At 50.9% G+C, this 13,375-nt stretch overlaps 4 protein-coding genes across 4 annotated transcripts in view; 1 reads left to right on the forward strand and 3 right to left on the reverse strand.

The window, feature by feature from the left end:
* The window catches only part of LOC135388608 (uncharacterized), a 57,470-nt gene extending 56,290 nt beyond the window's left edge, over positions 1-1,180 (forward strand). Inside the window, exon 2 of the mRNA XM_064618252.1 lies at positions 1,167-1,180. The gene's annotated coding sequence lies outside the window, so the exon portion shown is untranslated. The remainder of the gene's footprint in view (positions 1-1,166) is intronic.
* A 1,779-nt stretch (positions 1,181-2,959) lies between these two features.
* On the reverse strand, positions 2,960-3,943 carry LOC135389641 (uncharacterized). The gene has a single exon (XM_064619675.1). It carries the CDS (start codon positions 3,941-3,943, stop codon positions 2,960-2,962), a length of 984 nt encoding a protein of 327 aa, XP_064475745.1.
* A 2,179-nt stretch (positions 3,944-6,122) lies between these two features.
* On the reverse strand, positions 6,123-7,236 carry LOC135389642 (uncharacterized). The gene is made up of 2 exons (XM_064619676.1): positions 6,814-7,236; positions 6,123-6,731 (listed from the first exon to the last, which is right to left on the reverse strand). The coding sequence occupies exons 1-2, from the start codon at positions 7,234-7,236 to the stop codon at positions 6,123-6,125; spliced, it is 1,032 nt and encodes a 343-aa protein (XP_064475746.1).
* A 3,440-nt stretch (positions 7,237-10,676) lies between these two features.
* LOC135389643 (uncharacterized) lies at positions 10,677-11,318 on the reverse strand. The gene has a single exon (XM_064619677.1). The coding sequence runs from the start codon at positions 11,316-11,318 to the stop codon at positions 10,677-10,679; it is 642 nt and encodes a 213-aa protein (XP_064475747.1).
* Positions 11,319-13,375: the final 2,057 nt, after the last annotated feature.

The following is a 13,375-nucleotide window of genomic DNA, read 5'->3' on the forward strand; positions in this document are numbered from 1 at the left end:
GACTTCGACTATTGAAGGAAGATGGAGAACATAGACCATCAGTGTCACTCTGTGGCCGAAGAAGATTGTACATGTGTGTTTCAGATAAAAATATGTGTTTCTCACGCTCCTTTCGTGCAGATTACGAATGGCTACTGATGGGAGATCTACCCCTGGTCCTAACATTCAAGTCTCCTCCGAAGACCTTCTTTTTGCGGATCAGCGATCAACTGACAACCTGTCGTTGCGGTGGACTCTGGTCGAGAAACCCCAGCCATTGGTTAGACTCGAGCCTTCGTCCGTATTTGGGCTGTCTTCCCGGCTACGAAACCAAAGCTGGAGTCTAATTCATGTGTAACCTCTCATGATCAATAAAAAAGGTTGTGTATATACTCTCATTCCGTCTCAGTCATGACGCCCGAGCAGAGGTTTGCAACCTTTGTGCAAACGCGAATGTATCGGGACTTGCTGCGATTATATTCACGGCGATGGCTGCGAGGGTGACTTTGGCTCGATTCTCAAGACGATACACTTACGTCTATTCACAGTCAGTGGGAAGATTGCAAAGAAAATGAAGCGTTTCGTAGATTACAAGCTCGAGCTGTTGGAAAAGTATAGACGAGGAGAGACAGTCGACCCATGTGTCATCAACGCAGGTTTCAACTGACCTATTGTCCGTCGCTACTGGCTTCTCCACACATCCCTCGATGTCACGGTGACCGGCGACGAGCGTCGGGTCAGCATGTTGGAAGATCGTCTCGCAAGTGTCTTGTGTATAATAAGTAAAATAAATAGACTATTTTACGAAACGAGTTCGCTCACGAGGAGACGTTTTATTGTTTCGTCATTCTCTTTGAGGTTACAGGAAAACATGGATACATTTCAAGCTGTAGCATTTCGACGTGCTCTTGGCTACGTAGGTACAAAAAAGCCTGCAGTAAGGCGAAAAAGGCGATTGAATACACTGGTCGTTATACTCGTCCACTAGTAAAGTCCTTCAAAGGTTTGCTTCGATGGGGGGAAGTGTGTAGCTGTCGAAAAACACGGCAGACCCGTCATAGTTTTTCAGGTAGGACATGAAAGTGATGCAAATGGTAATGTATACTCCTGTTGGTTGCATGTCACTGTGCACAGTAAAAGCATCTTAAGGGCAGTGATAGCATATTCTTATGTTCCTTTGCGCGCAGAACATGCAGCAAAATAAAGTCAAGGCAGCGGTGACAACCAAGGCGAATTGCTTGCATCATGCACTGCTTCTTTCAGCGAGCTGTCTCCTGTTGTATCCGACACAAAGAATACGAATCATGAAGACACTCCATACGGTAATGCACTCCTCTCAACTACAAGTCGAGGTGCCCACACAGGTTACTGGGATTTGTATACGTTTGATGAAATCAATAAAGGAAAACCAATCACTACTTTTCTGCTACTTGAATAAGAAACAGGTGCTACCTCTGATGTAGCACTTGCTTTATTAACGTAGCAAAAAAGTGGCGCCCGTTTTTCCTTTATCGATCTCATTAAATATAATTTCATAACACCTTACCTGGAACACCCTGTATGTAGACCCTGAAGTTCTCTGGTTTTATTTTTTTTAAATTGGGGATAAAAATCGGGTCAATAACTGAAGGTCGAAAATTCATGCAAATTCGAGTGGAAAAATTAGTCTCGGACTGATTGCAGGGAGATATCGAGCTTCGTTGTAGGATAAACGTTCGTTGTACCGTTTATCCAGCGTGTCAGAAGTAGCAGAAGTAGAGGCCAACTGCGTATCTTGTGAAACGTTAGAATGTCACTGCCTTGAGGTTCCTGGCTTAGGTGCAATTTCGCGGGTAGCAATCGGGCTTAATCCGAAGCACGTTGTAAAAATGATATTTCGATCTCTACAAAAGGGACATCCAAGACGACCATGACCAGGAACCCAAACAACTTTATAGTCCTCAATGTTGTAACAACTGAATCGACCAGTGACCGTGCGCCACGCTCATCAACGTATCAGGGCACCCTCTTTTTTTTTTCATCGCCCTCTTTGTCGTCTCAATCACAACCGGGAAGACCAGGAAGACCTTACTAACAAGCACAAACCAAATACTAGTTCACTACACACTCCCCCGGGAAATGAGAATTCTCATTCGCAAAAGTACTCAAAGTGATACCTACCCCACCAACAAACTAGTAACCACACAACTCTAACAAATCTCTAGAGTAGAGGGTAGAGCAGTTGCACTGGTCTGCGCAATACTGTTTTGGCCGACAGTCTTACTGCGCACGCGCGAATGTTTTTGTCCCTGCCTGGAAACACCTCTGTGATGCGTCCGGTCTTCCACAGGTCATGCAGTAGTCTTCCATTATGAACAATGACTAAGTCTCCCACTCGTAGCGTCGGTTTTCTGCTGGACGTCTTGGACATGTGCGCTGACCTAAGTCGCAGAAGATATTCTTCTTTCCATCGTTTCCAGGAACAATCTAGTAGGAGCTGCTGTTGTTTCCAACGGGCCTGTAGATCCTCTGTTGGCTTCGGTGTGCTCCCAGAGAAGGATGGTAACGAAGTAACCCGCTTGCTGACCAAGAAATGCGCTGGCGTAAGTGGTTCTGCTTCATCCGGGCTGTCGGCGACGGAAGTCAGAGGACGTGAGTTTACGACTGCCTCCACACCGTGCAGGATCGTGGTCAGTTCGTGATCGTGATCCTTTGATCCATTGAAGGACGATGCTGGAATCCGTCCAGAAGTAGAACTTCAGCGGCCAGTTTGTAAGGGAGCTCCGTATGACCTTTGCTAGCCTGCACCCGACTAACGCTCCCATCAGTTCCAGTCCCGGCAATGTTAAAGTTTTCAAGGGTGCGACGCGCGCCTTCGAGATCATGAGCGTTACTGAGACGTCCCCAGTCGTGACTTCTGTTCTCAAGTATGCAACTGCCAAGGGACTTGCGTCCGTGAAAACGTGTACTTGTACTCCCGCGATGTCTCCTATTCCTTGGCTCACAAAACGCGGTATCTTGATGCGTTGCATGTACGGTAGGCCCTCGACCCATCGTGTCCACTCTCCATCTCCACGGGTAGGTCTTTGTCCGAGCCAACGCCGGCTTGCCAGATCCGTTGGAAGAGAATCTTTGAACATATCGTGAATGGTGACACGAAACCTAGTGGGTCGAATACCGATGCAGAGACTTGCAGTATCGTTCGTTTCGTAGTGCTTTCCGAACCGGCACTCCTGTTGTCTTGTGCAAGCTTCAGACTGTCTGTGTGCCGATCCCATCGTAATCCCAGTAAGCCTGTGTCGTGATCTCCGGGACCAACCTCGTCTTGTTCTTCAAAAAGCTGGTTAAGACGCTTAGAATTTGATGCCCACTTCCTCGGGTCCATTCCCGCTGATCTCATCATCGCGTTGGCTTCTTTGTAAATCCGTTGGGCACCCTCCTCGCAGGAAGCCCCTGTCAACAGGTCATCCACGTAGAAGGATGCGGCGAGCTTGGAAGCTGTTGCTTTCAACCGTTCCTCTAGGCCGTTCAGGTGGTGTATAAGTGTTGCTGCCAAGAGGAACGGACTCGAAGTCGTCCCGAACGGTACTCTAGTCATTCTCCAAACCTCAGGGGCTGGTAAAGGACCCTCCTCCGCCGGTGTTTCTTTGTACCACAAGAAACGCAGTGCGTCTCGATCTGCCTCTCTAACCACTACCTTCAAAAATGCTTGGGCGATGTCAGCAACACGCGCGATGCGTTCGGTGCGGAAGCGCAGTAATAGCGGTATCAGTTCTGTGTTCAGCTTGGGCCCTTTTTCCAGGTATGCGTTTAATGGAGCTGTGTTTGGAGCGTGAGCGGAAGCGTCGAAAACGACCCCGAGTTTGGTGGTTGTGGAGCTTTGCTGAATCACCGCTTGGTGTGGCATGCAATATACATGCTCTGACGACGTTGGCTCCGAATCAGTAACGACCTCCGCGTGTCCTTGCTCCAGGTATTTGCGCATTGCTCCATCGTAGTCTAATAAGTGGCTGTAGTTTCGCCGCAGTCGTTTGACCAAAGTACGTAACCGGTGCTCTGCGACTTCTCTGTTGTCTTCTAGTGGACTTCTGGTGTCCTTCCATGGCAACTCTACTTTGTACCGACCATCCTCCCAAAGGTGTTCAGCCTCACCACTATGTCGCCTAACTTCTCCAGGTTCAACCGCCTGGACACATCTTGATGGACGAAAGTCTTCTGGCTGTCGCCATCAAAGATGCCTCTAACATAGGCCGACTGTTTTCCGCCAAGATTCCACGCTCGAAATGTCTGTAATAGCACGACGTCGCCATCGTTTGCTCCTTCTTACAAATTATAGTCGCAAATTAAGAACCGGAGCCGAAAACAGGTGACCGCAGGGACCAACTTTATCGTCCTCCGAACATCATTACATCACGAAATATAGCCAACATGTCCCCTTCTCGCTTCTCCCCTCGGGAATCCCAACTTCCTCCTCCTCGTCCTCTATTTTTTCTCTTCAACGACGAAGTTAACATGAAATCCGTAACTATCTCCCCCGGAAATGAGGATCCTAATTTGACATCTCGACTGTAACCAACAACAAACAAACCCTATGGTAACTAACGAATTTCTAGCGGATATAATAACTGGACCTGTCTTCATAGTACTGTTCCATCACCCATTCTCACTGCACAGGCGCGGACATTATTGTCTCTACCGAAGAATAGTCAAACTATTCGCCCAGTTTTCCACATGTGTCGTGGCGGCCGCTCACTGTGGACGATGACCAAGTCGTCCACTTGCAGCACGTTACTTCCGTGAAACGCTGTGACCTGGTGCGCAGACCTCAGTTGAAGGAGGTATTCGTTCCGCCACCACCTCCAGAAGCTGTCAAACATCTGCTGGTGAAGCAACCACCGGTTATGTGTGTCAGTGGATGATCTCGGAGGTACGACGTCCAGTGGTGGAAGCCAAGTTGTTGTTTTTCCCACCAAGATGTGGGCGGGGTAAGCGGTCCTTCGTCAGCAGGGCTGTCGTTCACAAACGTAAGGGGTCGAGAGTTAATGACCGCCTCGACACCGTGCAGACCGGTCGTCAGCTCCTCGAAGGTGAGCCCGTTTTTCCCGAGGGTCTTCTGACCAGGCGTTCCCAGAAGCCGCCCACCACGACGCCCGTTCAATTATGTACTTCCAGTGAATCTTATGATCGGCAAGGTAGTCCTGGAAACCCTGGCCTTTCAACGCCTTCCAAATTTCCTTCTCTGCTTTCTTGAAGGTCGTAGCGTTGTCGGAATAGATTACGGAAGGAACGCCGCGTCGGGCCGTGAAACGTCGAAAGGCTAATAGAAAACACGGTGTCGTCATTCTGGAGACCAACTCGAGGTGGACGGCTCGAGTAACCGCACAGGTGAACAGGGCGATGTACGCCTTTTGATCTTCTCCATCTTCAGACTTCACGTACAAGGGCCCGGCAAAGTCCACCCCGATCACGTCGAATGGTCCACTTTGCGTTACTCGGTCTCCCGGAAGTGGAGCTACGGGTGCGGTTGCTGGTTTAGCTCTGTGCCGTGCGCACGCTGTACACTGGTGCAGAATTTTCTTCACAAGCTGTCGGCATCTAGGGATCCAGTAGTGCTCTCGCATATCCGCCATTGTTTCTTGGACACCCGCGTGGAGTAGCCGACGATGCGCAGCATCCACTGCCAGCTCATGAACCGGTGTCCATGCGGTAGCAGTACCAGGTGCTTTACGTGAAGAGGCAGTGTAGAGTGCTGTAGACGGCCAGAAACCATCAAGATCCCATTTCCGTCCAACGCTGCTTGAAATTTCAAAATCTGCGAGCTCTCGTTGACACAGCAATTGCGTTTGATACTCATTTGATGATACATTTGATACTCAATTCTTGGCGCCTCCTTGATCCAGTAGACTTCAGCGTTACGGATCTCTTCAGCGCTTAGTGATGCGGTGACGTTATTCCCTGCGAGTCGCCAGTTCTTGACGAAGCGGTAAATCCAAGCCGTGACTCGCAAAAGCCGATGCTGTTGACTGTAGTCTTCGATGTTCGTAACTGAAGACGGCATGTCATCGCCGTCCACCAGCAGGACCTGGGTCCTCACTCGTTCCGCTTCCCCTGTCGCGTCGTCTGCCGATTCTGTCGGAAATGTGCTCGGCCATCTTTCAGACGATTTAGCGAACCATTCGGGACCTTTCAGCCATCTGTGGTCGTCTAGCAACTTCTTCATCGTCTCTCCCCTGGTTAGAAGATACGCTGGATTTTGCTGCCCGGGGCAATGCCTCCATGCTACTGGATCCGTCTCCACCTGTATTTCTGTGACTCTGTTTTTGACGAACTGTTTCCACCGCAGTGCTGATCCAGCTGATCAGCTGAATCCAGCACAGTATGATGCTTGAATCTATCCAGAAGTAGAACTTGATGATATGATGCGTGAGAGATGCACGAATGGTCTTCGCAAGTCTGCATTCGATTAAAGCTCCCATCAGTTCCAGACGTGGCAGCGTCAACGTTGTCAGAGGTGACACTCGTGCCTTCGCCATAAGAAAGACTACCGCAATTTCCCCGCAGTCATCCTGTGTCCGCATGTATGCTACCGCGCCGTACGCAGCCGGTCTAGCATCCGTGAACACATGCACCTTGACCTGACTGGACGAGTATCCGATGCCTTGGCAAAGGTAGCGTGGTATTGCCATGCTTTTTATCTGTGGAAGCTTACCATGCCGCCACGCCCATTCTTCAGCCATCGCGTCCGGTAAGTCTTCGTCCCAGTCGAGCCCAATCTGCCAAATTCGTTGAAACAGCATTTTCGCTCGTATGTGAATGGTGCGACGAAGCCGAGCGGGTCAAAGACGGGGCGGAGACCTTCAGTACGGCGCGTTTCGTGTTCCCTCTTGAAAACAGGCTCCAGCTGTTGCGAGAGAGCTTCAGTTGATCCGTTTCTCGGTCCCACAGCAATCCTAGGAGACCGAGTTCTGTCGTCGCTGCGTAATACCCTCCAGGACACCTGTCGTCGTGCTCTTGGAAACGTTGGCTGAGAACTGCTGAACTTGACGCCCACTTTCTCAAATCCATCCCAGCCAACTGGATGATGGTGTTCGCTTCAGTGTACAGTCGTTTGGTTTCTGCTTCGGTAGAAGCACCTGTTAGCAAGTCGTCTACGTAGAAGGACTCCCTAAGCTTCTCTGCCGTTTCTTTAAGGGGTCCCTCGACTTTCTTCAGATGATGTTGGATCGCTGCCGATAAAAGAAACGGATTTGAAGTCGTACCGAACGGTACACGAGTCATTCTCTAGATATGGATTTCGGGCAAAGGGCCATCCACTGGTGGCGTTTCCTGGAACCAGAGGAAGCGCAGCGCATCTTCCTCTCTCACCAAGACCTGTAGGAACGCCTTCGCAATGTCCGCAGCAATACCAATCCGTTCCGTGCGAAATCGTAAGAGTAGCGGCAGTAATTCGGCGTTTAGCTTCGGGCCTTTCTCCAAACACTCGTTTAACGATGCGGTATCTGGTGCGTGAGAAGACGCGTCGAAAACCACCCTAAGCTTCGTCGTTGCCGAAGCTTCCCGGAATACTGCTTGGTGAGGCATGTAGTAAACGTGTTCTGCGGAAGTGCTCTCGTGCGCTCGTCTTCAGAAACCACTTCTGCGTGGCCTTAGGTCAAGTAGTTCCTCATTGCTTCATCATAGCCGAGCAGTTGCCTCTCGTTGGAGCGTAGCCTCTTCACCAGGCTCTCAAGTCTGCGCTCCGCCACCTTGAGGTTGTTCCCCAGGTAAGCACTGTCTGCCTTCCACGGTAGGCCGACCTGGTATCGACCATCCTTATTTTCAATCATGCTGTCGAAGTCCCTCAAGGTCAAGTCATCTTCAAGTCGCTTGTCACTTGTGTCGTCGGTGATCCCAAGACTCTCCAACTTCCATAACTTCCTGATGTCGAAGCAGTGCCCCTCTGTCGTGGCTTGAACGTGGAGTACGCAAGTTAGAGCATTCGTACCCTTAGTCACCGATGACTTCAGTAGGCTGGGTCCCTGGAACGTCCATCCCAGATGCGTGTTGACAGCCACTGTGCTCTCAGAACCAGCAGAGCGTCTCAACTCAGTTTTCAGAAGTCGCCACATTTGGTCTGCTCCGACCAATAGCCCGATTCCAGGTTGGGCCTCTACTGCAGCGAAGAAAACCTCGTCGGCGATGCATCCACCCTCTGCTTTGACTGCTGCCACAAAACTGTCGTTCACGGAAGCTGCTACGATGTCTTTGGAGATGAACGGGATCTCCACCGCTTCAAGCAGGTATTCCTTCTCATCGTATTGACTTCACAGTCGGACTTGTACCAGGCGGTGTCGGTGAGCGGTTTCTGATCCTGTGCCCCCCCCCCATCACCGAACGTGTTCAGCCGTACAACTATTTCTCTCAGCACGTGCAGCTTCAATTTCCTGGAGATGTCTTGCCTGATGAAAGTCTTCTGGCTGCCGCCATCAAATATCCCTCTGATGTACACCGAATGGTCATCAGCGATGACCCACGCACGAAACGTTTGCAGAAGAACGGCGTTATCCCTCGTGTCCTCACCCGTACTTGCGGTGTACATGCTGGTAGCCTCCACCGACTTCACCTGTGTCGCCGCTGACGAGCGCCATTTCGGGTCACAGAGAGACGTCACATGACGGCCTTTGCACTTTGAGCACTGTACTTTCCTCCTGCAATCCTTTGCCGATATCCCTTTACTGTGCACCTGAAGCAGCGACTTTGTGATGCCAGAAGTTTCTTCTTTTGTTCAAGATTCATTAGACCGTCGCACACCTCCGTGCCGTGGTTCTCGGAGCTGCAAAACAGGTTGTCCGCTCTTAGCTGCCGCATGCAAGACAGCTGCTGATGGTCGGCTTCTTCCTCGACGATCTTTCATCGACTTTCGACTAGCGTCCTCTTTCTTTGCGCTGATGCTTCCAGTTCTTTCCCTGCTCTCGACTTCTACTCGAAGGAAGTCCAACATTCTGTCAAGCTCTAACACTGTCGTTGCGGAGCCGTCGGGCCGTCGTTCACCCGCGTCATCCTGTGATCCTGCCGCTGGCCGGCCCTTCCGTCGTGCGCCAGCTGACGACGATACTCCACAGCCATCTCGCTGGGAAGTGCCTTCAGCAGAATGTCCACTAGTAGCGTTGCATACGTGCCCGTGGAAACCCCCAGTGCTTGTAGACCTCGAATGTGGCTTTGCATGTGGTCATACAGCTTCCTTAGTCCTCGTATGTCGTCTACTGAAGTCACTACTGGTGGATTTCGTAAATTCACAACATGGTCCTGCTCAATCCTTTGATGGTCTCCGAACCGACTTTCCAGTATTTTGATTGCGTCTTGGTAGCATCCTTCTGTGGCTTGCAGTCCGGCAATCGCAGCCGCCGGCGGACCAGACACCAACGTCCGTAAATAGTGAAACTTCTCACTTCGCGGAAGGTCGTCGTTTTCGTCGATAGCTGCCCTGAATTGCTCCCAGAATGGTAGCCACTGTGACAGCTCTCCACGGAACGTCTGCAGCTGTAGCTTGGGCAACCTTATTCTGCTTTATCTCCTACCGTTCGTTCCAGTCGATGGCGTAGTCGCCTGTGTAACCTGTCCAGCCCCCATCAGGCCTCTGATCTTGGCCTTGAGCAGCGCCGTCGCTTGGACCACACGATCCTCATTATCCAAGACTGCAGTGTACTGTTGTTTCATGTGCTTGTCCGTAACATGTGACTCGATTTCCTTGTCGAGAATGCCGAGATCCTTACTGCATGACTCAAGGCGTTCCAAGAGAGCGCTGCAGGCTTCCGCTGTGCTATTCGGGTCGGCGAGGGCTGCTGTAGCTTCGTTGACGATCCTTGTTGTCTGAGCTCGCCGCGCACTTCGCTTCGCCTTCAGGCGATCCATTCTTTGTCCGACGACGATAGTCTTCAATGCGTCCAATATCTCCGGGTCCACGGGTTCTCGAGTCGATCCCAGTCGTTAGTCCCAGAGCAAGCTCCCAGGTTTCGGCACCATGTTACAAATTATAGTCGCAAGAATCCCCAAGAACTGGAGTCGAAAACAGGTGACCGCAGGGACAAACTTTATCGTCCTCCGAACATCATTCCATCACGAAATACAGCAACAAGTCCCCCCAATCACCGTCTACCACGCTTCTCCCCTCGGGAATCCCAACTTCCTCCTCCTCGTCCTCTATTTTTTCTCTTCAACGACGAAGTTAACATGAAATCCGTAACACTCCTCCTGTGCTCGCGGCGTACATGCTTGTTGTTTCGACCGTTTTAACCTTCGTCCCCGAGACGGAGTTCCAGTTGGGGTCGCAGAGTGAAGTCACGTGTTTGCCTTTGCACGACGAGCATACAACCCTCCTCTGCAAGGCGCGGTGTCCTTTCAATGCACACCTAAAACAGCGACTTTCTGCGGAGATTATCCTCTTCTTTCGGTCCAAATCTATGGGGGCGGTGCAGTTCCCCATCGTGTGCTGCTCGGAATCGCAGAAGTTGCACCGCGCCACCTTCGCCGATGCATGCAAAACTGCGGACGCTGGTCGGGGTTTCTTGATTCGGTTTCCCTTCGGCTGTTGATCTCGACCAGAACCATTTTTGCTAGCATTGCTGTTACCAGCTTTCTCTCTGCTCTCCACTTCTATTTGTAGAAAATCGAGAATGCTGTCGAGCTCGGATCGAGATTGTGGTGCTTTCATCGTTCCGTTGTGAGCTCTGGTGGCCGCCTCACGTGCTCGGTTGTGCAGAAACTATGGATCCACGAGCCGATCGACGATAGTACACGACGGTGATATTGCCAGGTAACGCCTTCGGGATGATGTCCACGAGTAACGCGGCGTACGTTGACGGGGAAATTCCGAGGGCCTGTAGTCCTCGTCTGTGTGTCTGCACGTGGTCGAACAATCCGCGGAGACCCCGGATGTCGTCTGACGACGTCACCACAGGAGGTATCCTCAGCTTTCCAAGATGCTCTCGTTCAATTCTCTTCTGATCTCCGAAACGACGAGTTAAAATGTCAATCGCGTCCTGGTAGCACATCTCCGTCGCTTGAAGACCCGCTATCGCCGCTGCAGGTGGTCCGGACAGCAAAGAACGCCAATACTGGAATTTCTCACTTCGTGAGAGATTTTCATTTTCGTGAATAGACTGTCGAAACTGCTCCCAAAATGGTGGCCACTTCGGAATATCTCCCTTAAAGGTCTGCAGCTGCAACCTTGGAAGTCGAACCACACTTGACCTTCCACCGTTTGATATCGGGTTCGTTGATGCCGTGGTGGCTGCCCCAGTGTTTAGAGCGGGTTCAGTTGCCTTCGCCTTCAACAGGCTCGTCATCTTGAGGACTTGATCTTCGTATTCGAGCAGTCGCATACTCCTGATCCATGTGCTGATCTGTAATCAGCGGTTCTATTTCTCTATCCAAGATACTTAGCTCCTTGCTGTTGTGCGACAGCCTTTCCAGCAGTGATGCCTACTGCTCGCGACATACTTGTTTGATATCTCCAACCGCTGTAAGAGCGGGTTAGCGAACCAAGTTGCTGTGCTATCGTCGCCTTCGCCTCACTTCCTTTCCCCTGGTGGCGGCGGGGCTGCGCAATGCCACCAGACGGGAGAGATGGCGATCCGATAACCGCGCGTCGTCTGCTAGCTCCAAATGCATCGACGGGGCCGCGCTTTCCTCGGGATGCGGAGTGGAATGGGAATTGTAACCTGTTTCCTTTTGTTCCTGTTTACTGTTTTTGAAACGTAAGTACACCGGGATTAGGCCACATTTGAGCAGTTCCTGCGGTCGTCAGGACTTTTTGTGAAAGGTGTCACAGTAATGCAAGGGACCACGGCTGCTCCGTGAAACTGGCACAAGCGAGGGATTATCTCATTTTATTTACTAGTGTTATGCGAAGCAAGCAAGCCTCGCTTGCTGGCTAGGATAAAAAAAGAAATAATAAACTTATACAAAATGAGGAAAAAAAACGCTGTGGAACACGGGACCTCAGTAACGCGTTGGTGCCTCTCCACTCTCAATCACTGCGCTCATTGGCCTGGGCAGGGAAGCGTAGAGGGCGGAACAACACCTTAGGAACAATCGAGAAAGTGTTGATAAGCTTATCAACACTTTCTCGATTGTTCCCGATGTGTTATTCTTGAGGTCCATTCATTGGTCCATGCATTCGCACTCCGCATTCCGAGGAAAGCGCTGCCCCGTCGACGCATTTGGAGCTAGCAGACGATGCGCGGTTATCGGATCGCCATCTCTCCCGTCTGGTGGCGCTGCGCAGGCCTGCCGCCACCAGGGGAACGGAAGTGAGGCGACGGTAGCACAGCAACTTGGTTCGGTAACCCGCTTTTAGGGGGCTGGAGATATCAAACAAGTATGTCGCAAGCAGTACGTTTGTGGTGTAGTAGTGGGGTCGGTCAGTGCTGCTGTCGCCTCGGAGATGACCTTAGTCGTCTGCGTTCGGCGTGCAGCTCGCTTTGGCTTCAGCCGGTCCATCGTTGATCTGAAGACGATAATCCTCTAAACGTTGAGACAGTCCCGGTCCACGGTTCCTGGCTTCGATACAGTGGGAGGCCTCTGAGTCAGTCTCCCGGGTTTCGGCACCATGTAAAAATGTTCTTTCGATCTCTACAAAAAGGACATCCAAGACGACCCTGACCAGGAACACAAACAACTTTATGGTGGTGGTGGTGGTGATAGGGCTTGCCGTTGTCGGCCTCACGTATGTGGGCAACGTCACGACTCACGCCCTGGGGGAATGTGCGTCCTGGGCCGACTTCCAACAACTTTATCGTCCTCAATGTTGGAACAACTGAATCGACCAGTGACCGCGCGCCACGCTCATCAACGTATCAGGGCACCCTCTTTTCTTTTTTTTCATCGCCCTCTTCGTCGTCTCAACCACAACCGGGAAGACGAAGTTGCTGACACCTTACTAACAAGCCCAAACCAAATACTAATTCACTGCACACGTAGACCTTGATTCAGGGCGGAAACTCGGGGACAAATCTGGTTTGACACTGAAACGTCGTGAAGTGAATTGGAGGTACAGAATTTAGTTTTTCTTTCGGCCATCCTGTGTGTCGCATATCACATAGTGGGTAATGTCAACTGATCCAAGTACAAATGTCCTCTACACTTTTGTAGCGTCAACATCACGTGATTCAACATTCGCAGAGGACTGCTGGAGGACTGCTGGAACTGCTCTTCAAATTTTGCAGAGGCACTCAGTTTGAACAATGGTAGGTGAGCCTTCCCCCTTGAGAGAAAGCCGGGTGTGTATATATTTCACAGCTTGTGCGTTGGTTCCAAATACAAATGTCGTCCATTTTATTGTAGCTTCAGCTGGTAGGCTTTAGGCTCATTGGGAGGCCTTTTTCTTCTCTTTATAGGAAACCTTTATTAATAACTGATCACTCCATGCCAGGTGACC

This window comes from Ornithodoros turicata, chromosome 3 (genome assembly GCF_037126465.1).
Source record: "Ornithodoros turicata isolate Travis chromosome 3, ASM3712646v1, whole genome shotgun sequence".
Taxonomy (NCBI): domain Eukaryota; kingdom Metazoa; phylum Arthropoda; class Arachnida; order Ixodida; family Argasidae; genus Ornithodoros; species Ornithodoros turicata.

What these genes read in the sequence shown, in the direction of transcription:
- LOC135389643 (XM_064619677.1), bottom strand. Translation starts at nt 11,318, where the DNA reads ATGCGACTGCTCGAATACGAAGATCAAGTCCTCAAGATGACGAGCCTG.
- LOC135389642 (XM_064619676.1), bottom strand. Translation starts at nt 7,236, where the DNA reads ATGACTCGTGTACCGTTCGGTACGACTTCAAATCCGTTTCTTTTATCG. An exon ending in CGAAACGCGCCGTACTGAAG is followed by an intron (nt 6,732 to 6,813) that starts GTCTCCGCCCCG and finishes CGAATTTGGCAG; the next exon opens with ATTGGGCTCGACTGGGACGA.
- LOC135389641 (XM_064619675.1), bottom strand. Translation starts at nt 3,943, where the DNA reads ATGCGCAAATACCTGGAGCAAGGACACGCGGAGGTCGTTACTGATTCG.